The sequence below is a fragment of the Choloepus didactylus genome, chromosome 8 (genome assembly GCF_015220235.1).
Source record: "Choloepus didactylus isolate mChoDid1 chromosome 8, mChoDid1.pri, whole genome shotgun sequence".
In the NCBI taxonomy this organism is placed as follows: Eukaryota; Metazoa; Chordata; class Mammalia; order Pilosa; family Megalonychidae; genus Choloepus; species Choloepus didactylus.
Window position 1 is genome coordinate 125,892,755 of NC_051314.1, and position 25,155 is coordinate 125,917,909.

Consider the following 25,155-nt stretch of genomic DNA (forward strand, 5'->3'; position numbering starts at 1 on the left):
GGCCACGAGGCGAGCGCGGCCGGTGCGCGCCTGCGCGGGACGTACCTGTGGTGTGGGTCGCGGAAGGCTAGTGCCGGAGTGCACGTGGAATTCGGCGCCGGCGCTCAGGGGCTGCTTCGGCCTAAACCCGCTTTCAGGTGAGCGGAGGGTGTGTCTGGTGGAAGTCGGGGAACGAAGGGTGACCGCGCTGATATGGTTGCGCTTGGGACCCCAGGCCCGGGTCTCAGGGCGGGATGACGTAAAGGTCGGCCCTCAAGGGGCTGTCGGGGCGCCAAGCTGAGGTTCTGGTCGAGGCAGTGCTGTTTCCCTCGCTAGTACGTTGAGCTTCCGTTCTTCCATTTCCCGTACAAAATGCGTGACTCCACCTTCTCCTATTTTTCTTTTCTTTAGTACCATGGGGCGCAAGTTGGACCCTACCAAGAAGGAGAAGCGCGGGCCGGGCCGAAAGGCCCGTAAACAGAAAGGTGCCGAGACGGAGCTCGCCAGATTCTTGCCTGCAGGTAGGGGTCCATAGGGGCCTCCTGGCTCCCCCCGCAACTCCTCCGTATTGCTCTGTTTTCATCCATTGTAGCGGTCTGCCTTTCTTTAGTTTCTTCGCTTTCCATTCAAGCGAAGCCACCTCTGTATGGTTTATTGGAAAGTAAGTATGAATGAAACATTGTCAGTGTCACTAGAGTTTAGAACTTAAGGGAGATGCCATGGGGTGCAAGTACCCATGTAAGAAGAGGTGCGTTTTAACATTGTGGGAGTTCACAGGAAGGGGGATCCCAGGCAGTTAGGGAATTACAAAAGATTTTTTTTTTGTTAGGGAGCTGAGTTTTGAAAAATGCATGGCATTTGGCAAGTGGGTGGGGAAGAGCCAGTCACTGTGAGCTGCATTTTGTAAGGAATGGAGATGGGTTTCTACCATGTCGGGTAGTATGTTTGAGTGTTGCCGGGCAGGCTGGTGGGAGGGAAAACTGGACAGGTAGTTTGTATGGAGCTTGGGATAAAAGATACAGTTTCTTAAAGTATTAGCAAATGCCAGAAACTGTACCAGACCCTATGATATCAGTTTATTCTCCTCTCTGTGAGGGAGGCTCCATTATCTTGATTTACAGTTGAAGAAGTGGAAGGAGAGGTTAAGTAACTTGTGCGCAGTTATTAAATGACATATCTGAGGTTTGAATTTTTTATTTCGTGGAGAAGTACGAAAACAATAGTTGTGAAGGTAAAATCTCTTGTACTTGGAAACTGATTAAATTGAAAGTGAAAGAGAGGGCCAAAGAAAAGTTTTGAATCTGGGTTGCTGTGAGAATGGTGATGCTCGTTATTGGAACCTGAAGTCTGGAGGGAGGCCCAATTTGGATTTGGTTGATGAAAAACTGGATGAGTGCTTCATCTCCTTTTATCCAGCTTCTGGCAGAGTACTGTGGAGTGAGTTACAGTCTACTTTCTTTAATTAGTGTACTAATTCTTTTCCCACCTTTACTTTCTCCCCCACTTCTTTTCTTCTTTTCCCCTGTATCCTCCGAATCTGCCTTTTTATTTTTTTTTTTACAGCCGGTGATGAAAATTCCAAGCGGCTGTCGAGTCGTGCTCGAAAGAGGTAAGTGTGGGTGTCCAGATTTACATGGATTAAATTGATACTGTTCATCTTGAGCCATATGGAGTAGGCTGATGAGAAGGGCTGATTTGGGACTCTTGCTCCTTTGCAGCTGTGGTGGGCAATGGCAGAGCCTGGAGATGTGTTCTCATTTCTGCACCCTTTGTATCGTTCCAGGGCAGCCAAGAGGAGGTTGGGCTCTGCTCAAGCCCCTGAGAGGAATAAGTCTCCTGGGGCTACATTGCCTGGAAAGCTGCCAAAAGGTCAGTGAAAATAGCTGGGAGTTCTCTGGGTCCTGGCCAGGGAAAGCCTTGCTTAGCAGTTCTGGGGAGAAAGGAACAGTCACAGGATGTTCTTTGGAGTAGAAACTTCAAGATCCAGGGGTTGTGGGGCAGGGGAGTGTGTGACTGCCGTCAGTCCAGGATTCTTCTAACCCTTAGGAATCTCTGCAGGAGCTGTCCAGACACCTGGTAAGAAAGGGCCCCAGTTCTTACTCAACGCTGATCAGGGCAGGAAGCGCCCGGCACCAACCCATAGCAGTGATGATGAGGAGGAGGAAGACTCTGAAGAAGATGGAGAGGTGAACCAGGGGGACCTCTGGGGCTCTGAGGACAATGACAGTGATGCTGACATGGTAGATGACTATGGAGCTGATTCCAACTCAGGGGAGGAAGGTGAAGAGGTGAGATTCGGTGGGCATTGAGAAAGGGGTCCTTTTAGTGCTCCCTCGCTGTTTCCCTACCACCTAAAATGCCGTCAGCACTCGTGCCAATTTAGAAGAGCTATAGAATGGAATGCATGTATTCTCCACTGATGGGAGTGGAAATGTATACAGATTTTTTATAATCTATTTGTTATCTAGGGACTCTTAAAAGTTTCTTCCTTCTTTTGATTTAGTAATTCCCTGATTAGGACGATAACTCAAAGTGGGCAAAGATTTATTTACAGAGGTGCAACAAGTTATTTACGTATTGCACAATTAGTGTTGTTAGAGAAACTCAAACGTTATAGAATTCTATAGAGTAAAAAGGGGAAGTCCCCATTTGTACCCCTTCCCCAATAGCTGCCTATTCTTTCTACAGAGTTACTCTTATAACTTTTGCAGTCACCCTATGGATGATAATACCCCAAAATATGGAAAATTCCATAATATCCAGTATGTTTGAGTGAGTTATGGTTTACATATAACATGAAATAATATTTGGCCATTGTATTTATGAAATTGCTTGTGATCTAACTGAATTGGAAATATAAGAAACAAACTTGTAAGCACATTTTGATTTAAACTGTGTGAAAAATATATAAAGTAAGTCCGGAACAAAATGAGGCAAAACGGGTGTTCAATGGCAGTTTTCCCTTTCTGTATAGGTATGGTTATTTACTTACATTTTAACATTTTTGTTGTGGAAAGGAAACTACAAAAGTAGAGAGAACAGTGTAATGAATCATTTTCAATTCATTCATTTGATTTCAACAATAATCGATATTGTGCCAATCATTTTCATTTCTTTAGCTTCCATATTTCCTTCTGAGAGAAAGTGTTACATTTGTATCTAGAAAAAGTAAAACACGGCTAGAAAGTATGAGAAAGTACTAATATGAGAACGTGGAAGGGCAGGCTTTGCATTACCAGCCCCTTGTCTCTTTTTGCAGTTGCTGCCCATTGAAAGGGCTGCTCAGAAGCAGAAGGCCCAGGAAACTGCTGCTGGGTGAGTTTTGGAAACTGTTAAGATGGAGGGCAGTGGCTGGGATGGAGACAGCTGGGAGGAAGGAGGAAGAACCCATTTTGGTCTATGAGTCCCTCTGTTTCTGGACCATTTTCTAGGGGCCAGTGGAGTGAGGAGGAGACTGATGAAGAGGAGGAAGAGAAGAAAGTGTCCACTGAGCTGGGCCCCGCAAAGGATGGCGAGCTGGATGGAGACCTGCAGATCAATGTGGATGAGGAGGAGCTGTTTATGCTGCCCCCTGCTGGGGAGATGGAACAGAATATCCTTCCATTGCAGCCAAAGGGTACTTGGGAGGGGGTTTCCAGTTCTTAGCACAGCATGAAACAGTTCCTTAACCAGGCCCATGTGCCCAGGTGCCAGACCTGCAGCGAGTTCACAAGCGCATCCAGGATATAGTGGGAGTGCTGCGAGATTTGGGGACACAGCGGGAGGAAGGTCGATCTCGTTCAGAATATCTGAACCAGCTTCAAAAGGATCTGGCCGCCTATTACTCCTATGGAGACTTTCTTCTTGGCAAGCTCATGGACCTCTTCCCTCTGTCTGAGGTACTGGATTGCCATTCTAATGTCACTGTTGCTTTTCTTTTCTCACCTTCTCTCTTACCCTGTATAAGAAATCAGTCAGTCCCCTCACTCTCTTCTGTTCTGATCAAATCGGACCAGCTTTGACTCACTCCCTGCCATCTTGCCTCCCCAGCTGGTAGAGTTCTTAGAAGCTAATGAGGTGCCGCGGCCCATCACCCTCCGGACCAACACCTTAAAAACCCGGCGCCGGGACCTTGCTCAGGTGAAGGGTGGGTTTTAAGGTTTGTGTATCACAAAGAGGGGCCTATTTCTGCCAACCACAGGAATTCCCCTACCCCACTCTGAGTGGATGAGGTCCTAGTACCTAAGCTTTTCTTGGGACAAGAACAATCGCAGGAGGCAACCCTAGAAGGGCCTGGTGTCGTGCTGGGTCTTTTTGATGGTCTCGAGGCCCTGAGTTTCTGTGGAGTGGGAAACCTGTCCCTCTAATCACTACTCCCTGTGACTGGGTTGAGATGCCCACTTCAGGAAAAAACTGGGAAGGGTTGTCTGCCTTCTAGAACATTGAGAAGTTGATGAAAACTGATTCCTGCCTCAGGTAAAGACACATAGACAAACAATATTTTTCTTTTTCTTTAACTTTTTATTAGAATTTTTATTTACATTCTATACCCAGCAAGCAAAAACTCTCTTTCTCCCCGCCCTCTATTCCTTGGCAATCTCTAATCTATCATTGCAAATTTGCTGCTTCTAGATATTTCATATAAATGATAATCATATAATATTTGTCCTTATATGCCTTACAAACAATATTTTTAAGCTCATTGTTTCCAGGGGTTCAGGGACCTGAAGTTAAAGACCCCTCTTTAAAGGCAGTGGTATGGTTCTATGTGATTTGAATCTCTGAGCAAAGATAACCCAGGAGTTACCTTTAATATGCTTTAAAATGCAATATTAAATTTTAGGATGGTGAGGGGGCTGAGGCTCCTGGAAAATTAGAGGCCACTTCCAGGAAATAAAAGAGCAGGAGCTGGCAGACTGGTCTTTTGGGATGGAGTTGAGATCTCCAGTTAGGAGCCTGAGGTTAGGGAAAACGACACCATATGATGGGATGGGGAAGTGAGAAACTGGGTGGGGTGAATCTGGGACAGTTTTGTTTTGAGTAGGAGCTCCAAGAGTTATGGTGCCACAGGCCTGCTGGTAGGACCATGTTTTCATGTCTATTGCTTTCTGAGTATAGCAGCCTTTGGGTTTTTAAAATCCTCATCCTTCTTATCTTTAGGCTCTAATCAATCGTGGGGTTAACCTGGATCCCCTGGGCAAGTGGTCCAAGACTGGACTAGTGGTATATGATTCTTCGGTGCCCATTGGTAAGTGTCCCTTGCCCAGGAGCCTTTTTGCCCCTGTTGCAGCATGTCACAGATGGGTCCTCCTCTACAGGTGCTACTCCTGAGTACCTTGCTGGCCACTACATGCTACAGGGAGCATCTAGCATGCTGCCCGTCATGGCCTTGGCACCCCAGGAACATGAGCGGATCCTGGACATGTGTTGTGCCCCTGGAGGAAAGACCAGCTACATAGGTATGGGAAGGGCAGGCAGGGTGGGATTTGTCTGGCTCTCTGTATTTGAGAGTAATATGGTTGGTGACTCATGAGTGTTAGTAAATGGCACCACTCAAGTAGCTAGCAGAGGGGTGAGGAGCACAAGTTCAAATCCCTGGTATGTCAGTTTACTACCCATACGACCTTGGGCAAGCCCCTGGTTGGTCATTTTCTGTCTTTTGTAAAGTGGAGTGGCAGTTATGCTTGGGTTGTGAGGACTGAGCTAATGTGTTTAAAAGAACTTGGCCCAGTGTTCAGCACATAAGCAGTCATAACCATTTTATTAATCTGTTGTCACCTGAAGGAAGTAATTTAGTCTGCTGGGACCAAAAGAAGTGTAGAAGAAATGGAAGTCACATGAAAGACTTGCTCGACCTCGGGGCTAGTGCAGTTTAGGGGGACCTGGATGGTAGGCAATGGGAGTAGGGCTTACTAGGGGTGGCAGTTTGTCTTGAAGTGATGGCCTTCCCTTGTGGACTCCTGGGCTGCTGTGTGGGTGGCAGATGCGCAGATGGGGGAGCTGGCCACTCAGCTCTGTGGTCTTCCCACCCCTCAGCCCAGCTGATGAAGAATACAGGTGTGATCCTGGCCAACGATGCCAATGCTGAGCGGCTCAAGAGTGTTGTGGGCAACCTGCACCGGTTGGGAGTCACCAACACCATCATCAGCCACTACGATGGGCGCCAGTTCCCAAAGGTGTGTGTGTCTCCTGCAGCTTCTTCCACTTTACCTTCCCCCACCCCGGCACCAGCCTGTTCAGATCTGCCCTGAGGAAATGAGTAGGGCTGCTGTAGTTCGCAGAAAACAGCTGATTAACCTACCCCTTCCCCCCAGGTGGTGGGGGGCTTTGACCGAGTACTGCTGGATGCTCCCTGCAGTGGCACTGGGGTCATCTCCAAGGACCCAGCTGTGAAGACTAACAAGGTGAGGAGTTGGGTGGGCCCTGTAGAGCAGGGGTGTGAGTCGAGGAGCCCTGAGTAGGCAATAGCATACTTCTTTCCTCCTTGGGGTGCCTTTTGAAATTCTCACACGCTTGAATCTCTCCTTGGGAAAGGATGAGAAGGACATCCTACGCTGTGCCCACCTTCAGAAGGAGTTGCTTCTGAGTGCTATTGACTCTGTCAATGCCACCTCCAAGACGGGAGGCTACCTTGTCTACTGCACCTGCTCTATCATGGTGAGCCCTCAGTCATGGCAGAGCAAGGGTGGCAGGGTGGGGAGGTGGTTTGCCCCTTGGGGCTCCTTTCAGCTCTGCTCTGTATTCTCTTCACATCTTTGCTTCCTTCCACACGTCTAGGTGGAGGAGAATGAGTGGGTGGTGGACTATGCTCTGAAAAAGAGGAACGTGCGGCTGGTGCCCACGGGTCTTGACTTTGGCCAGGAAGGTTTTACCCGCTTTCGAGAAAGGCGCTTCCACCCCACTCTGCGTTCCACCCGCCGCTTCTACCCTCATACCCACAATATGGATGGTTTCTTTATTGCCAAGTTCAAGAAATTCTCTAATTCTATTCCTCAGTCCCAGACAGGTAAGTGATCTGCTCTTCCTACCCTGCATCACCACTTCTCTTTCTACCTTTCAGGAGTTCTGCTTCCCTTATCCCAGTTTTTTCATGTTTGGATGAGAGGCTCCTTTCATCCCAACTACAATTATTCCTGAACCCTGGACCCCATTTGAATGTATTAAAGTGTTCATATGGCTAGGGGCTGTATTTTTGGTTTTACCAAGTGGTTGCAGTTGTTCAGCACTGAGTGTTTTCTAAGTGCATGCAGTATGTGGGTTCTTTTCCTCCCTGGCCCAGGATTGACTTACTGGTAATATGCCTTTGCTGGTCCAGCATTCTCAGCAGTGTGTTGGCACAGGGCTCCTCAGAGCTATCAGCGGTTCTCCAAGCCCTTCACACTAATGGCAGATCATTTTCTCAGCCATCTTGAGGAGCCTGGCTGGCCTGGATCTCCAGGGCGAGGGCTGGGGTTTTCTGAAATAGATTTGAGTGTTCTGCATGCTGGGATTTAACCCTGAGTTTGGTTGAAAAAGAGAGAGAGCTTTTGAACACAAACCACATGATTTATTGTTAATTTTTTTTTTACATTTAAATGATGTCCTTTCCAAAAATCCCATCTGAATATTAACTTAGAATGAAAATCTTGAGGTGATGAAACAGTTGGGATAGTGGATGTTGGTGATGGTAGCACAATATTGGGAAGGTAATTAATACCACTGAATTGTATACTTGGAAGTGGTTAAAATGGGAAGTTTTGAGTAGTTGTATATATGTTAGTATAATTAGAAGTTGAAAAAATAATAAAAAATACATACTTGATGGAAGTCTTAATTTATGTTTTACTAGCTTGTTTCTCTTTGTTGTTGGTGTGCCTCCTTTTCCTTCATTTCACTGAAATCCATGTGAAAGAACTTGTCTTTCTTGACTAAAAAAAAAAAAAGTCCAGTGTTTCAGGTTTATTCAGGAGACCCTGAGATTCACCTTTCTCTCAGAATGTTTTGGTACTTGCTGTCCCAAGGGGGTGCAATTTCCTCTTAAATCCTTTTGGCCCTAGGATGGGGAGTGATCCTTTCTTTTCAAACAGGACTTGAGTAAAGGTCTGTTCAAACAGGACTTGAGTAAAGGCCGGGTAATATTAAGTAACGTGAGGCTAGGGAGTCTGCTCTTAGGACTGTCCTCATTGTGTGCCACACTTGGTCAAGAAACATCACCCAGGCACTTTCCACATTTCAGTACCTCTTCTGGTCTCCACTAATGTTGAAGACCATCTAGTGATGAGGCTCATTTTCTCAAAACATCTGTTTAATTTTAGCTACAGGAAATTCTGCATCGGCCACCCCTACAAACGTACTCTCTCCTGACCTGAAGAGTCAGGTTGCCCCCACGCCTGAGAACAGCAGCCAGCCAGCCAAGAAGGCCAGAGGTGCTGGGAAGGCAAAGCATTTGCAGAAACCGCACCATCCCAAGAAGGCCACCTTCCAGAAGCAGAATGGCATGTCCAAAGGGGCAGACTCAGAATTGTCTACTGTACCTTCTGTTGCAAAGGCCCAAGCTTCCTCCAAGCTCCAGGACAGCAATCTGCCAGCCAAAAAAGCTAAAGTGATGGGAGAACCACAGGTGAAGCTAAAGCAAAAATCACCTAATCAGGAAGTTGCCTTCCTTAAGCAGAATGCCCCTCCCAAGGGCACGGACCCAGAAATGCCCATGGTGCTATCCTTCTCTAAGGCTCAGGCCACCCTGACGCCTGGATACTCTGGTAAGCCTCTTGAGAAAGGACCTTTAAAGAAAGCTGCCTTGCAAAAACAGAAGGGCACCCCCAAAAGACCTCAGACTTCCACCATCAACCCCCTCAGTCTCAGCCGGCCCCCGCCAGCAAAGAGGAGGCGATCTCAGTCAAGAGGGAACAGCCAGTAACTGTTGTCTTGAGATGGATGGTTGAAAACTCGGTTGAGGTGGCGCGTTGCCTTTATCACTGGGTTGGAACTCTTTCTCCACAGAATGGCTTCCCCACTGTGCAGACACATGAAATTTAATATACATTTTACAACATCTGGCCACTGTGGTTTTCTTTTTTTTTTTTTTGGTGGGGTGTGTGTGTAGGTACTGGCTTTGCTGCTTTAGGGTAGTGGTGGGAGGGTGACTGGGGTCTTTGAAGAGAAGGAAGAATTTGGTACTTCTGAGAAATCATTAATTTCAGGCGCCTGAGGAGACGCAGGGAAGGGGAGAGTCCGGGAGAAGGGGCTAGGGTGTCTGGGCTCTGGGGAGACGAGGGCAATAGGGGATGTAGGGAAGATAGGCTTCCTGTGACCTGAGCCCATGGGGTACTTAGGCCCCGGGGCCAGTCTGGCTGGATTCCAGGGGTCATGTCGGTCTAAGGCCAAGGGGCTGGTTGGGACTCCCCTCCCCTGGGGGCTCGGCCTCAGACCCGGAAAGATCCAGGTCCCCGCCTCCAATCAGTCTTCATTGGCCTCCTCTCTGCCCTCCCCGCCTCCCTGACCTCTGCCCCACTCGCCGAGCCGTCTGATTGGCTGCCCCTCGTTCCCCGGACGCCTCATTGGCTCTTATCCCCCGCCCTCCATCCTGGCTCCTGCACCGGTCTCGGTCTCCCAGCAGAAGGCGCAGCCATGAATCCGTTATTCGGCCCTAACCTCTTCCTCCTGCAGCAGGAACAGCAGGGCCTGGCCGGGCCGCTGGGGGACCCTCTGGGAGGCGACCACCTCACCAGGGGAGGGGACTTGCCCCCGGGGCCGCTCGCCCCGGCCGGCCCCGCTGCCTACTCGCCACCGGGGCCGGGCCCGGCGCCCCCTGCAGCCATGGCCCTCCGCAACGACCTGGGCTCCAACATCAACGTGCTCAAGACCCTGAACCTCCGATTCCGCTGCTTCCTGGCCAAGGTGCACGAGCTGGAGCGCCGGAACCGGCTGCTGGAGAAGCAGCTGCAGCAGGCGTTGGAGGAGGGTAAGCAGGGCCGGCGGGGCCTGGCTCGCCGCGACCAGGCCGTGCAGACCGGCTTCGTCAGCCCCATCCGGCCCCTGGGGCTGCCCCTGGGCGCCCGACCGGCCGCCGTGTGCACCCCGTCGGCGCGGGTGCTGGGCTCGCCCGCCGGCCCCCTGCCTCCCTCCGCCTCCGGCCACTCGTCGTCCGCCACCCCCACCTCCGTCTCCGCGGCCTCCTCCTCGTCGGCCCGCTTCATGCCCGGCACCATCTGGTCCTTCTCACACGCCCGCCGAATCGGGCCGGGACTGGAGCCCACCTTGGTGCAAGGGCCCGGCCTGTCGTGGGTGCACCCCGACGGGGTGGGCGTCCAGATCGACACCATCACCCCAGAAATCCGCGCGCTCTACAACGTGCTGGCCAAAGTGAAGCGGGAGCGGGACGAGTACAAGCGGAGGTAAGGACTGGGGGCCCGAAAGAGAAGGACTCGGGCTCGGAAGGTAGGGACGGGGTCAGTGTCACGCTACCTCTGCCAGGGCTGGGCTGGGCGTTGGACTGGGATCAGGAGAGGAGAGCAGTGGGGGGCCCAAGAAGCAGGGGTGAGGAAGGTAAGGGAGTAAAGTTCCTGATGCGTCCTACTGAGGGGCCCCGAAGTAGATGGAATTGGATACTGGGGACTGGAATCCACAGGGAATGCAGAAGTGAGACTCGTGACAGAAAGGAGCATGCCAGGAGTAGAACATTATGGGGCGCTGGCATTTTTCTTGTGGCTTTTCTGTCTCATCTAGGCTGCAGTGTTTGCATGTCTGTGTTAGCTGTGGGTTTTTTTTGAGGTGTGGCAGGGTGGCTGGTCTGAGAGGTATGCATCTGGGGTACTGCTTATTCCCCCCCCCCCCCCCAATAAGCTCCCTGTGCTGATCAACAGAAAGAGGCAAAGGATAGAGCTTCAATTTGGGATACTGAATTAAGTGAACTTGGAAGGGGGTGTTTAGGGAGGGGCTGCACCCTGCACTGGGCAGTCCTGCACTGCCTCCAGTTTTCCAAAGCAGTGCCACTGGAAACTGGGTACCTGACCTGGTTCCACATGAAAGGCTCTGGGGACCTGAAGACGTTGTTTGCAGTGGGTCAAAAAAGGGGGGCAGAAAGAATAAAGGGAATACCCTAGGGAGAGGGAAGGGGGCTGGCGGTGGCCATAGGGCGAGTGGAAGCTGGGAGGATCTGTGAAAGTGAAAAGCCAAAGGTGGAGGAAGCATGAACAGAGCCAGCAAAGGGGCTGGGGAGGGAAAGTTGGGGGGATATGAACAATCCCTAAGTGTGTGGGGTGGCTGTGGGCTGCCCAATACACTTAGGATGAAGATGAAGCCTGCTCCAAGGAACCCAGTGGGATGGCGCAGGTGGCACGGGGAATGGGTGTAGTGCCAGTGGGGGCTGTACACCGAGTGGGTTCTTTACGATGGCTGACAAGCAGGCCAGTTTGGCAGGAGCTGTGAGCAGGACACTGTGGTCAATGCCACGGTTGAGGAGGAAGAAGGTGACAATTAGAAGGAAGCTTTGGTTTGGGGTCTTCAGGTTTAACCCGGCCTAGAATTGCTTATTTCACCCCCTCTGACCCCTTATGGGTAGGCTGGGACTATGGTTGCAGCCCACTGTAGCAGGGTTTGGTGTCTGGGGGTTAGTGGCAGATGGGGATTGGCTGAGTGAGTCTGGGGGCGACCAGGGATCTGCCAGAGCCTGCCAGTTCAGAGATCAGCCAGCTTTCTGAGGTCGACTGGTGTCCTCATACTGGCTTCCTTAGTTGTAGTCCATGTTAGAAGTATCCTCGGGGGTCTCAGCTGCCCTAAGACTGTCGTTCAGATCCTACCCAGAACCAGCCTGCCCCTGCCTCTGCCCCTGCCAGTTAATGAACCCTGTCAGCAGTGGAACAGGGACACTTCTGAAATACACCCATAACCACAGGAACAACTGCTGTTCACAGGGACATTTGTTTTCTTTAAGCTGAAAGAGTGTTTGTCCTTGGTCCAGCTGTCCAGCGCAGCCAAGAGTTCTCCCTTGGGGACCGATTAGCTCATTGCTCTGCAGTACATTGCTGAGCAGGGGGCCCGTAGCTGGAATTGGGTGGTGCATGATACTGGTGCCCATTTATTCTTCCACGCTGCATCCCCTGCCCTTGTTCTTTGTCTTTATAGCAGCGTTATAACTCCTGTGGTTAGTCTGGAAGGCCTGGGGATGGCTCCAGCACTAAACTGGGAAGGAGCTGGGTTCTATTTTTGGCTCCCCTGCCTTGTGTGACCTTGGGTGGGTCTCTCTTCCTGGGCCTCGGTTTTCATTCATTCAACATGGGAATGGCCCCTGCCTTTACTCTTCAACTCCAGGATACAGTTTACTTGGAAGTGAAGTATTTGGTAAATGCAGAAGCCACAGAAGTTTCTCAAGTTCTGCTCGTGTTAAGGGAACCTCATAAGTAAGACCAGATTTGAGTGGAGCTCAAAGTGAACACATTTGTGTGAAAGTCTGACTGTAGAGCAACTAGAATTCCAGTGAGCTTCCAGATTATGTATTTTTGGATTTTTACCCTGTTGGGTTTTATTACTCTTAATCCTTAACTAACTTCTTTACTTACATTTCTACCTGAATTTATTGGGTTCCTTCTTTTCGATGCATCTTGTCCAGGGGGTTATTGTCCCCTGGTCAGTCTTGCTTTCTTTACCCAGGAACTCATAGGCTCCAGGCGTTCTGGGGGTGCTCACTCCTTGCCTTCATGTGGTAGACTAAGAAGTCACAGCCCAGAATAGATAAGGGTCTCATCTAAGAAAACAAATAACCCCATGCTCCTGGGGCCCTTCCCAGACCCTGACTGTCTGAATGAGAATGTCCAAGCCAAAGGGAGAGGGACACGCAGGGACCAGCAGGGAAGGGTGGGCAGGGAGCCGGGCTGCACCAGGAGCCAGCAGGGTGCTGGCAGGGCTGCCAGCCTCCCCCATCCTCCCGCCCCAGCAGGGAGGAGCTGCCCGGGTGATGTGAGGAGTTATTATTAGGAAGACTGCAGTGCGGAAGGGCAGGACGGGGCTGGAGGGAGAGCCCCAGGGAAGAGAGGAGAGTGACAGATGGGAAAAAAAGATGAAGGGAAGGGGGAGAAAAGGGCTTAACCCTAGGACCACAGAATCCGTTCTCTTGGATTTTAATTGGCTTGCTGTCCTCTTTCCTACTTCCTAGCCTTCCTTATGTTGACATTTCTTTCTTGGTGCAGTTCCTCTCCCTTCTCAGACTGGAAGAAGCCTTTCAGAATGTGGCAAGGAGTGAGGGGCTTTTATGCATAAGGTCTGGGAGGTTTTGCTAGCCCAGCCAGCTTTTTGTGGGGTCTTGCAATAATAGGGCCAAATCCTGCACACTGGCATTGCACCCACCCACCCCGTTCCAGCTCTGTGATGTAATGGAATACTTCTCAGCTTATGGTGGACTATAATATTTGCAAGATCTAGGCCTGGGAAATATATCCCCCTCACCCTGCCCCATGGCCAGGGATGTCTTTTCACCTACTTGTCATGTTCCTGAGCCTCTGTCCCTAAGTCTCTGAATTCAGGATGCTGGATCTCGGGGATACCAGGGCATGCTGCTTCTGGTTCTCCTCATGTCCACCAGGCACCTTTCAGACTGCTTTCCCTTCCCCCTGAGTTAGTCTGCATAGTGAACCCAGGCTCCTTTTGCCCAATGCTTCATTGCTGCAGGGGTCTCCCCTGCTGCCCCTTGGAGACTCACTTAGAGGGGGTTTGGTGGGAAGTGGGGTGGGGGAGGGTGGGCGACAGTTTCTGGAGCTTGTGGGGGATGGGCTCTGGCATCTCCTACCAGCTCTTGACAAACTGTTGATGCGGTGTGTGTCCTGCAGATGCTTTCCCTGGGTTAATGGTCCCACCAGAGGCAGGGCAGCAGGCTAAAGGACTCTGTTCTGGTGCAGGCAGGAGGCGGGAGACCGGATCTGTGCCACTGAAGGTGGGAGACTGGGCCGGGCGGACCTGGTGGTCTGGTGTGGGCAGGAGGTGGGAGAGGAGGCCAGCTAGACAGCTGGCCGGAGCCTGGCCTGCCTGGGAGGGGCCCAGGAAAGGACCAGAGCAGCAGCCTTCACTCCTAAATAGAGTTGCTGGTGTGAGGCCTGGAGGTGACGCGAAGGCAGCTGGTGAGCTCCACACTTGCCAGGAAGTGTGGGGCCGCCCGACAGCTGCAGCTGGCTGCCCGCGCCTGTGCACAGACCTGAGCCAGAGGGCGGGGGGGACAGCGCTGTGGGGTGGGAGGGACTCCAGACCCATGTTCTCCCCGTTCTTCCCAATGTCTGTCAGGTGGGAAGAGGAGTACACAGTTCGGATCCAGCTGCAAGAGCGCGTGGCTGAGCTGCAGGAGGTGAGGTGGCACCCGCTGCCCCTCAGCCCTGGGGGCTGCCTCCCCATCCCACTTTGTCTTCTGTACTGTCCAGCTTTGGCAGTGGCACTGATGTCAGGGTTTCCCCCGACTGTAGGAAGCCCAGGAGGCTGATGCCTGCCAGGAGGAGCTGGCGATGAAGGTGGAGCAGTTGAAAGCTGAGCTGGTGGTCTTCAAGGGGCTCATGAGCAACGTGAGTGGGCCACCTCCCTGCTGCGCCAGGCGGGCCTTTCCAGGGGAGGTCTGTTGCTTTCCTGCCCACCCCCCATCCCTGCCGCCTTTCCAGGCTTCCATTTTTTCCCCTTGCCATCCCCTAATTCTCTAGAAAAAGAAAGAGCCAAAGTCCTGGTGTATCACAGAGGGAGGACGATCTCTGTCCTTGCTGGAGGCCGGAGAGCGGCCAGGAAGGACTCCCGTTCTGGAGGCAGGCTGCTGCAGTTCATGTCCCAGTTCTGCAGCGTGCTGGCAGCATGGCCTTGGGCGAGTCCCTTAGTCTCTCTGTGCCTCTCTCTCCTCAGCTTTAGAAGCCGGAGAGCAATGGCCTTGGCTTTGCAGAATCGTTGTGAAGATAATGTGCTTAGAGCTTGGCCTGGCGCATACATACATACTGCCAAATAAGTGTTTGCTGCTACTATCACTATTATCATTGTTCTAGTACTTTTTCTCCACTCTTGTACTTTCCAGTAATCTCTCTGTCTGGGGACCTCAGTTCCTGGAGGGTAAGGGCTGCCGGCCTGGTTTGAGAGTGCTCAGCCTGGCGGAGGGCACCTGCATGTCCCAGGCCCAGTACCCTGTCCTCAGGGGCTCCCCATCTGGCCAGAGAGCCAGCGGCAGGAGCAGCCCAATATGGGAGCACAATGCAGCGGGGTGGGCAATCCGGAGCAAGTGACACATTCTGCTTGGAGGCATCTTCGAGGAGGAGGAGACGGTGATGGGACTGGAAGGATGGGGAGGCTCCTGCCAGGGCCTTCCTAGTCCTTGTCTATGGTGCTGGGGCCCCTCACTGCTCCCTGTGTCCCCTGGGCAGAACCTTTCGGAGCTGGACACCAAGATCCAGGAAAAGGCCATGAAGGTAGACATGGACATCTGCCGCCGCATCGACATCACCGCCAAGCTGTGTGACGTGGCCCAGCAGCGCAACTGCGAGGACATGATTAAGATGTTCCAGGTGAGAGGCTGGCGCTGACCTCGGGTCCTGGGGAAAGGGTGGGTCTGGGCCCCAGGTCCACTCCAGCCATGCACCTTTTCGCACCTGAGCCCTGCAGAGAGGGCGGGACAGGCTGTCGGCCTTGGGGACCCAGGTGGGACTAGGCTGGGGGGCAAGGCACAGCCTCTGGAGAGAAGTTTTGGAAGCTGTCTCTAACACCAGCTCTCTCCTTCCCTCTCTCTCCTCTGTCTGCTTCCTTTCCTCTCTCTTCCCTTTCATCTCTCATGCTTTCTGCACAGAAGAAGCTGGTTAGTTTTGATCTCACTCGAGCTTCCTAATGCCCCAGTCCCAGGCGGTTTGTCTATCAGTTTTGAGCCACTGGGGCTTTTCAGCACCTATTTCTTATTCCCTTCCTAGTTTCCTTGCCCTTTCCCCCTTTCTTCTATCTTTTTTCCTCCTTTCTTAATTTCTTGTATCCCTTCTCCCTCTGGCTTTCCAGATCTGGATATGACTCAGATTCTTCTTTGAAAACACTGTACCCTCCTCTTCCTTGCAGTTCCCAAACTTTCTTTTAAGTTTGGTCATTTCATTATAAATTTTTTTTTTTTTTTTTTTTTTTTTTTTTTAGGCAAAAAAAGAAACCCCAATCCCTCTTTAGCCATTAGACACATCTTAATGTGGTCATGGCCAGCCATTTCTCCCCTTATCTTACTACTCTCTTTTCTCTATTTCTTCTTTTTCTTCCTTCTCAGCCTGCAGCCTGTCCCCATCTCATCTGTGTCTGTCTGTGTCTTGGTAACCTGTCGTGATGGTGTCTTTTCTCTGTCTGCCCCCTACCCCCCGCTGGTTCGTGTGCCCCTCACCCCCCGCTGGCCTACCCCTCCCCTCACGCCCCGGCCTTGTCTCTGTAGTCTCTGCACTTGTCTCCCATCAAGGTCCCATCCATGGGGGGGCGGAAGCGGGAGCGCAAGGCTGCCAGCGAGGAGGACCCCTCCCTGTCGGAGAGTGACGGGCCCCGCCAGCCCGAGGGGGACGAGGAGGAGCGCACGGCCCTGAGCCTCAACGAGGAGATGCAGCGCATGCTCAACCAGCTGTGAGTCCCGCAGGCCCCCCGCAGCAGCCCCTCCTCCCGGAGGACAGCCCCCTGACCCTGGGCTCCCTGTCTCTAGGAGGGAGTATGATTTTGAGGATGACTGTGACAGCCTGACCTGGGAGGAGACTGAGGAGACCCTGCTGCTCTGGGAGGATTTCTCAGGCTATGCCATGGCGGCCGCAGAGGCCCAGGGAGAGGTAACGTCCCTCTGGGCGGCCCTCGCTCCCACCTCCCAGCTCGATGCCTTGCCGCCTCCTCCCCTCCACTGCACTGTGTCCCTGATGTCGCCATTGTCCTTACCTGCTGCTTCCTCCTCCTTTGAACGTCTTCTGATCTTTCTCCAGTTTCCATTAAGCTGCTTCTTCTGCCTCTCCCCTGCTCGCCCTGTGGGATGCCCCCATGCCCACCCTCCCTGGTTGACCTCCCCCTTACTCCCCTTTCCACTCCAGCAGCAGGAAGACAGTTTGGAGAAGGTGATTAAAGACACCGAGTCCCTGTTCAAAACCCGGGAGAAAGAATATCAGGAAACCATTGACCAGATAGAGGTAAGGGTGTGAGCGGAAGCCACGGGCCCAGTTACCCCGTGGGTGGTGAGTGGGGTGTGGGTCCAGTGGCCTCATCCTGTAGGGGCCTGGGGACCGGGGTGGGTTGGGAGCTCAGCTGTCACTTCCCTACAGGGGCTCTAGTGGTTGATGAGTTATTACTTCTCCTCTCTGTGTCTGCTTCTTTCTTTGTAAAGTGGGGGTCCGAATAATACCTCCCATCTAGGGTTGTTGTGAAAATCAAATAAAATAATACACGTAAAGAGCTTAGGACGGTGTCTGGTTCCTAGCCAGTGTACCGTTTTGGTAGTGGTATTTTTACTAATACTGTCAGCACCCACTCAGGGTGGGCTAGAACTTCCCTGCTTCTTCCCTGAGGTATGGAGGAGTCTCCATTCTTGCCCCTTACCTTTGAGGAACCCTCTGGAGATGGCAGGTGGAGCTGGGGCTTTAACTTAAACTCTAGACCTTCAGGACTACGAGAAGGGTTTGTGGAGCCCCCAGAGGGCAGGCAGCTCTGGGAGACCCCTGCCCGGGTGGGAGGCAGCCCTCTCCTGTACTCCCTGACTTGGGATGAGAGATCTCGGCCTCTCTCCAAGCCCACATGGCATATCTCTACTCTTGTTCTCCCACTGCCCACATTTTTTAAATGCAATTTTATTGAGATATATTCACACACCATATAATCCATCCAGAGTATACAATCAGTGGCTTACAGTGTCATCATACAGTTGTGTATTCATCACTACAATCAATTTTAGAACATTTTCATTACTCCCCCCAAAAATAATAAAAATAAAAACACCCGAAACACCCCATACCCCTTATCCCCCCTGTTTTTCATTTTTTTTGTCTTTATTTTATTAGTCATCTGCCCGTTCACTGGATAAAGGGAGTGTCAGTCACAGGGTTCCCACAATCACGTAGTCACACGATGAAAGCTTTTTAGTTACACAGTCATCATCAAGAATCAAGTCTACTGGTTTGCAATTCAACAGTTTCAGGTACTTCTTTCTAGTTATTCTAATACACTAGATACTAAAAAGGAATATCTATATATAGAATCTATCTATGTAAGAATAACCTCCAGGATGACCTCTGGACTCTATTTGAAATCTCTTAGCCACTGAAACTTTCTTTTTTTACATTTCTTTTCCCCCTTTTGATCAAGAAGGCTTTCTCAGTCCCGCAATGCCAGGTCTAGGCTCATCTTGGGAGTCATGTCCCACGTTGCCACTGCCCTCATTCTGAGAAGGAAGTTGAGAAGCTGTTTTCCTAGATACCTGTTCTCCCAATACACATCGAATGGTCTTGCTCCTTGGAGTAAGACCTGCCTTTTCTTTGACCAGGTAGACAAATACTAACTTCCCAAGGCCCAGCCAGATCCATGCTGCTGGCCCGGGAGATGGGCAGGAGAACTGATCTTTGCACTCTCCCATGTCCACTGATCTCACTTGCCCCTCGCTCCGTCTGTCCTTGTCTGACTTTCACCTGCCTCTCTCGGCTGGGGGTTTAAGGTTTGCTGTTTCCACCGTACCTTCAACCAAGCAGGGGCTGCCCGTCACATGGTGAAGGCAGGGCCCAGGGTGGGCTAGGGAAGGACTTTCTCCCACCTCCTTACCTCTCCTTATTGATTCCCTCAGCACACAGAGAGCCTGGAGTTTTCGTTGAAGGTTGTTGAGAATATCTCCTGACCTGGGTGGGCATCTTCTTACCTCACCCCTGCTTTGCCTCTGTGAATTAAGGGGGTACACACAGATACGTAGAGGTGACAGGTGGCAGTTCTAGCCTTGCATTTTGATAGAATGTATGTGGCTCATTTCCTTCCTCCCTGACCACTTGAGTGATGGGTTCCGGAACCCTGCCCCATCCACTCTGGCTCTCCCAAGATGGGGACACTGGGGTGTGGGTGGCAGCTGGTGCCATCACAGTTTCTCCCCAGATGGAACAGCCGGTGTTGCCTGCTCCTCTTGCTTGCTGCATGCCAGCGGTGGGACCAGGTTTGCTGGTCTACCAAGCTCCCAAGGGCTTTTTTTTTTTTTTTTTTTTTTTTTTTTCATTTTTATTGAGATTGTTCAGATACCATACAATTATCCAAAGATCCAAAGTGTACAATCACTTGCCCCTGGGTACCCTCATACAGCTGTGCATCCATCACACTTAATTTTTGTTCAATTTTTAGAAACTTTTCATTACTCCAGACAAGAAATAAAGTGAAAGATGAAAAAAGAAAAAAAGAAAAGGAAACTCTAAACCTCCCCTATCCCTAACCAACCCCCCTCAATTGTTGACTCCTAGTATTGATATAGTACATTTGTTACTGTTTATGAAAAAATGTTGAAATACTACCAACTGTAGTATATAGTTTGTAATAGGTATATAGTTCTTCCCTATATGCCCCTCTGTTATTAACTTCTAATTGTATTGTCATACATTTGTTCTGGTTCATGAAGTGATGTCTAGTATTTGTACAGTTGATCATGGACATTGCCCACCATAGGATTCAGTTTTATACATTTCCATCTTTTGACCTCTAACTTTCCTTCTGGTGACATATATGACTCTGAGCTTCCCCTTTCCACCTCATTCACACACCATTCGGCACTGTTAGTTATTCTCACATCTTGCTACCAACACCCCTGTTCATTTCCAAACATTTAAGTTCATCCTAATTGAACATTCTGCTCATACTAAGCAAGAGCATCTACATTTCTTCCACAAGGCAGGAGGGAGAGTCAAAGAAGGTAGAGAGGCAAAAGAAAGAGGAAACAAAAAAATGACAGCTAGGAAGCAGCAAAAGGAAAAATAACCTTAAATCAAAGTAGAATAAAGAATCAGACAATACCACCAATGTCAAGTGTCTAACATGCCTCCCCTATCCCCCTCTCTTATCTGCATTCACCTTGGTATATCACCTTTGTTACATTAAAGGAAGCATAATACAATGATTCTATTAGTTACAGTCTCTAGTTTATGCTGATTGCATCCCTCCCCCAATGCCTCCCCATTTTTAACACCTTGCAAGGTTGACATTTGCTTGCTCTCCCTCGTAAAAGAACATATTTGTACATTTTATCACAATTGCTGAATACTCTAGATTTCACCAAGTTACAAAGTCCCAGTCGTTATCTTTCCTTCTTTCTTGTGGTGTCTCACATGCTCCCCATCTTCCTCTCTCAACTGTATTCATAGTTACCTTTGTTCAGTGTACTTACATTGTTGTGCTACCATCTCCCAAAATTGTGTTCCAAACCACACACTCCTGTCTTCTATCACCCTGTAGTGCTCCCTTTAGTATTTCCTGTAGGGCAGGTGTCTTGTTCACAAAGTCTCTCATTGTCTGTTTGTCAGAAAATATTTTGAGCTCTCCCTCATATTTGAAGGACAGCTTTGCTGGATACAGGATTCTTGGTTGGTGGTTTTTCTCTTTCAGTATCTTAAATATATTACACCACTTCCTTCTTGCCTCCATGGTTTCTGCTGAGAGATCTGCACATAGTCTTATTAAGCTTCCTTTGTATGTAATGGATTGCTTTTCTCTTGCTGCTTTCGGGATTCTCTCTTTGTCTTTGACATTTGATAATCTGATTATTAAGTGTCTTGGCGTAGGCCTATTCATATCTCTTCTGTTTGGAGTACGCTGCGCTTCTTGGATCTGTAATTTTATGTCTTTCATAAGAGATGGGAAATTTTCATTGATTATTTCCTCTATCATTGCTTCTGCCCCCTTTCCCTTCTCTTCTCCTTCTGGGACACCAATGATACGTACATTATTGTACTTTGTTTCATCCTTGAGTTCCCGGAGACGTTGCTCATATTTTTTCATTCTTTTCTCCATCTGCTCCTTTGCGTGTAGGCTTTCAGGTGTTTTGTTCTCCAGTTCCTGAGTGTTTTCTTCTGCCTCTTGAGATCTGCTGTTGTATGTTTCCATTGTGTCTTTTATCTCTTGTGTTGTGCCTTTCATTTCCATGGATTCTACTAGTAGGTTTTTTGAACTTCTGATTTCTGCCGTATACATGTCCAGTGCTTCCTTTACAGCCTCTATCTCTTTTGCAATATCTTCTCTAAACTTTTTGAATTGATTTAGCATTAGTTGTTTAAATTCCTGTATCTCAGTTGAAGTGTACGTTTGTTCCTTTGACTGGGCCATAACTTTGTTTTTCTTAGTGTAGGTTGTAATTTTCTGTTGTCTAGGCATGGTTTCCTTGGTTATCCAAATCAGGTTTTCCCAGACCAGAACAGGCTCAGGTCCCAGAGGGAAGAAATATTCAGTATCTGGTTTCCCTGCGGGTGTGTCTTAGAAAATTGCTCCACTCTTTGATGCCTCGGGTCACTGTGCTTTTCTGCCCAGTAGGTGACACCTGTTAGCCTATAATTCTTGACTGGTGTGAGGAGGTATAGCCCTGTTCCCCCAGGCTCTGGGGTCTGGTTCTGAATGGAAGGGGCCCCACCCCTTTCCTCCTAGAGAAGACCGACCCCTCAGGTGGAGGTCATTAGCATTTCAATGGTCTCGCTCTCTCCTTGTGGTGTCTCCACCCTTCCCAGAGTCACAGCCCTGGAAACTGAAAATGACTGGGGCTTTCTCCACTGAGCCGAAAAAGAAACAGATAGTCCCCTTCAGACCCAGTCCAAGGCAACCCTCCAGCTCTCCCAGGTCAGTCGTCACCCAAAGCCTCTGTCTGTTTTTTGGGGCTGCGTACCTGTAGTGAGCAGTTCACACTCGCTGCTTAAGACCCCAGTTGGAGCTCAGCTGAGCTGTATTCGCTTGCTGGGAGAGAGCTTCTCTCTGGCACCACACGGCTCTGCAGCTCGGGCTATGGGGGAGGGGGTCTCCCGACCTGGTTCCGCAGGTTTTACTTACAGATTTCATGCTGTGTTCTCGGGCATTCCTCCCAATTCAGGTTGGTGTATGATGAGTGGATGGTCTCGTTTGTCCCCCTGCAGTTATTCTGGATTATTTACTAGTTGTTTCTGCATTTTTGTAGTTGTTCCAGGGGGACTACTTAGCTTCCACTCCTCTCTATGCCGCCATCTTGCCCGAGTCCTCCCAAGGGCTTTTGACTAACCCAGGTCACTATCTCATCCCAAATGCTGTTGTTGACCAGCTCTCTTATCTGGCCTGCTGACCTGGTCACTTTCTCCGAGCTCCCATCCTCTCTCTGTCCAGATTATTGATGCGTGGTCTCATACCTTTTCTTTCCCTTTACTCCTTTATTCTCCTTCCCTTCTGGCCCCTGTCCTTTGTACCCAACACCAAGGGGGCAGCACGCTGCCTCTGGCTAGACCTTCCACGACCTTTGCCCCCACCCAGCAGCTGGACCTGTGCTGGCCTGCTGCCCAGCTCCTGGGCCTTTCCTCGGGGGGAGACCACATTTCCTTGACTCTGAGCCCCACATTTATTCACATATAACATATCCTTAATCAGGATATAGCTTATAATCAAAAAGACCTTCATCACGGCAGTCTTTCTTTTGGTCTCTGATAATGGCTTACAAATGAGAAGAGAAGATCAAGCAGTAAGGAGAAATAAAGAGAACAGAGTCCCTTTCGACAGTGCAGACAGGGTTCCCCTTTTATGGCCTGAATCAATCAGTTCATTGATTCCCCTCAAGGTGTTAAGGAACTTGCTCCTAATTAGCAGGGCAGGCAGACTTGGTTCGAGGTTAGACAGGGGGTAAGAGATGAGCCCCAGCCCCAGGGACCCCAGGAGGGGCATGTCTCCCCCAGCCGCTGCCGTGCTGGGGAGAACATGCACCCTGCCCTCATTGACGTCCTTTTCCTCATTGCTCTCATCACTGTTAAAAGATTGTGGGCCTGTAGCAGATGCCTTTGCGTGCCTCTGTAGGCTGAGTCCCAGGAAGACCAGAGGGAAAGAGTATATATTCAGTGTCTTGTTTTAAATCCGAACCCTTGGCCCTGGCTGCCAGTGCTCCCGGCGGGTTAGCCTCCTGGGGGCTCCGGAGCAGGGCACCGTGGGGCTGGCCAGCCCTGCTAACCCCGAGGGCCCTGCCCTACCCCTACCCCAGCTGGAGCTGGCCACAGCCAAGAACGACATGAACCGGCACCTGCACGAGTACATGGAGATGTGCAGCATGAAGCGGGGCCTGGACGTGCAGATGGAGACCTGCCGCCGGCTCATCACCCAGTCTGGAGACCGGTGAGGGCTTCCCTGCCTTCCACGGGGCTGCCCCCAGGGCACAGCAGGGAGGGTGGAACAGAGCCCCTGGGCAGGCGGGCCCTGAAGCCCTTTGGCAGCGACTGGCTCATCTTTTTAAGTGGGCTGCCCTTCTGGGTCCCCTGGGATGTTTGGCCCAGACTGACAGCTTATGCAGATGCTTCTCTCCCTCAGCAGCTGGATGAGGCGTCTGCCCCACTAGGGTTGAAACCCCCCAAAGCAACCAGCTCAGGTGGTTCCCCTAGCTAGAGGCAGCTTAATCCCTGACATGGAGCAGAAGGGATGTGGGGGCAAACTTGTATATGAAGTCAGGGCCATGGTTTGTGCATTTGACCCTGTGTAAGTTATATGTCAACAAGAAAGTAGGGAAAAAAAAAAAAAAAGAAGAAGTCACAAGAATAATACAGATTTATAAAGCCAGGCCATAGAGCCAGTGCCCTCGGCCTCAGGCAGCACCTCTGGGGCGGCACTTCCGGGCCTTCTGAGCCTCTTTCTCCTGCCCTCGCCCACCCCTACCCTCTGGTCTCCCATCCTGCCAGAAGTGTTTCTCACCTGCCTGCCAGAGAGGAAGGGAGAGGAATACCAGGATTCCTGCCTGCCCCAAAGTGACAACTGGTGTTTTTTTTCTAGAAAGTCTCCTGCTTTCACTGCGGTCCCGCCTTGCGACCCGCCGCCAGCGCCGAGCGAGGCTGAGGACTCCGATCGTGATGTCTCATCTGACAGCTCCCTGAGATAGGGACCTCCTCCACCTGCGCCCCCTGCTTCGCCTGCCGCCCCACCTGCTGGGAACACAAGGCAGAGGGGGTGGGAGGGAGGGACACAGGAGCGACACTGCTGTCCCACTGCACCCAGCCAGGCCCAGGGGTTGGGGTGCTCCTCCCTTGGCCTCCCCAGGGTTTGGAGTGTTGGAGCTAAGCTTGGCCCTGCCTCCTGGGGTGACTCCCGCCTGCCTTCCTGCCCAGGTGTCTGCTATTTTTGCCTCGTTAAAATGCTGCCAGACTGGCTCAGAGCCCCTGACTCCCCGTTGTGTAAGAAATGTGGATGTGGGGTCCTTCCTCCATCCCTGGGGCCTAGAGCCAGCTCACTGTCTTTGATTCCGTACTTGCACTAACTGGCCCAGGCACTGGTATGGAATGGATTCAGCTGGAAGTCCCTGGCTTGTGCAGCAGGTTCAGCGGGAGAGGGCGTCCCTCCCTCTGGTTCTCAGCTGCCTGTACAGTGATTGTGGTGGGAAGCGTCCCATGGGGAGCTGCTGTGTGTTAGAGGGTCCTCAGCTTCTGGACCGGAGCAGGCTGGGTATCCTGGCAGAATAAAGCGCCTGTGTGTGTGCACACGTGCTCACAATCCCAGTCTCCTCAAGCCTCAGCTGTTGTGTGCCTCTCCAGCAGCAGGCCCAGAGGACATCCCTGCCTTGGAGAAGCTCAGAGCCCTTGGGGATCTGCACTTGGGAATCTTGGCGCAGTATCGCAGCCCAGGGGAGGCTGTGCTGAGCTGACACTTGAATGGAATCTCTAATAATAATGCAAGTGGCGAGTATTTATTGAACACTGACTGTGTCACTGTTTCAAGCACTTTCTGGTATTAGTTACAGTCCTAACTCAATGAAGAGGGATGCACTGTTTTCCATCATCTCCATTTATTTTATAAATGAACAAGTGCAAAGCAAGGCTCAGGGAGGTGGTTAACTTGCTCAAAATAATTAAGTCTGCAGGTGGCAGCCAGGATGCCTAACCCATGTGCCTCACCTGAGCCTGGTGGTGGGCATGGCCCTCACCTGGGCCTGTTGGGCAGGAACACTGCTGTAGCTTGGCTCCCCTTCCCTAACCTCAGGTGAGCAGTAACCTCGTTTTCCCCATTGTCACATGGTGCTTACTGTGTGCAGGTGCTCTATGTAGTGCAGCCAGTTTAATCCTG

At 50.9% G+C, this 25,155-nt stretch overlaps 2 protein-coding genes across 11 annotated transcripts; both read left to right on the plus strand.

Annotated features, from left to right (window-relative positions):
* The first annotated feature begins 1 nt into the window (after position 1).
* On the plus strand, positions 2 to 8,991 carry NOP2 (NOP2 nucleolar protein). Of its 2 annotated transcripts, none has more exons than XM_037845324.1 (16): positions 2 to 137; positions 391 to 500; positions 1,543 to 1,588; positions 1,763 to 1,848; positions 2,026 to 2,267; positions 3,239 to 3,294; positions 3,411 to 3,571; positions 3,658 to 3,857; positions 4,009 to 4,098; positions 5,119 to 5,206; positions 5,277 to 5,417; positions 5,995 to 6,134; positions 6,273 to 6,362; positions 6,493 to 6,615; positions 6,736 to 6,964; positions 8,253 to 8,991. In XM_037845324.1, the coding sequence occupies exons 2-16, from the start codon at positions 395 to 397 to the stop codon at positions 8,852 to 8,854; spliced, it is 2,400 nt and encodes a 799-aa protein (XP_037701252.1). In that variant the 5' UTR covers positions 2 to 137; positions 391 to 394; the 3' UTR covers positions 8,855 to 8,991. The 2 variants fall into 2 exon arrangements, with proteins under 2 accessions (XP_037701252.1, XP_037701253.1); XM_037845325.1 differs by having other exon boundaries at positions 2,038 to 2,267.
* A 543-nt stretch (positions 8,992 to 9,534) lies between these two features.
* IFFO1 (intermediate filament family orphan 1) lies at positions 9,535 to 24,788 on the plus strand. 9 transcript variants are annotated; one of them, XM_037846793.1, is made up of 10 exons: positions 9,535 to 10,331; positions 14,206 to 14,266; positions 14,382 to 14,477; positions 15,312 to 15,452; positions 15,731 to 15,739; positions 16,343 to 16,524; positions 16,601 to 16,721; positions 16,974 to 17,069; positions 23,093 to 23,223; positions 23,872 to 24,788. In XM_037846793.1, exons 1-10 carry the CDS (start codon positions 9,565 to 9,567, stop codon positions 23,975 to 23,977), a joined length of 1,710 nt encoding a protein of 569 aa, XP_037702721.1. In that variant the 5' UTR covers positions 9,535 to 9,564; the 3' UTR covers positions 23,978 to 24,788. The 9 variants fall into 9 exon arrangements, with proteins under 9 accessions (XP_037702721.1, XP_037702712.1, XP_037702717.1 ...); XM_037846784.1 differs by having other exon boundaries at positions 16,367 to 16,524; XM_037846787.1 differs by having other exon boundaries at positions 9,565 to 10,331; positions 16,367 to 16,524; positions 16,977 to 17,069.
* Positions 24,789 to 25,155: the final 367 nt, after the last annotated feature.

Coding starts and splice junctions, on each gene's coding strand:
- IFFO1 (XM_037846793.1), top strand. CDS start 9,565: ATGAATCCGTTATTCGGCCCTAACCTCTTCCTCCTGCAGCAGGAACAG. Junction 10,332..14,205: donor CGGGACGAGTACAAGCGGAG/GTAAGGACTGGG, acceptor AATGTCTGTCAG/GTGGGAAGAGGAGTACACAG. Junction 14,478..15,311: donor TCAAGGGGCTCATGAGCAAC/GTGAGTGGGCCA, acceptor TCCCCTGGGCAG/AACCTTTCGGAGCTGGACAC.
- NOP2 (XM_037845324.1), top strand. CDS start 395: ATGGGGCGCAAGTTGGACCCTACCAAGAAGGAGAAGCGCGGGCCGGGC. Junction 2,268..3,238: donor CAGGGGAGGAAGGTGAAGAG/GTGAGATTCGGT, acceptor CTCTTTTTGCAG/TTGCTGCCCATTGAAAGGGC. Junction 3,858..4,008: donor ACCTCTTCCCTCTGTCTGAG/GTACTGGATTGC, acceptor TTGCCTCCCCAG/CTGGTAGAGTTCTTAGAAGC.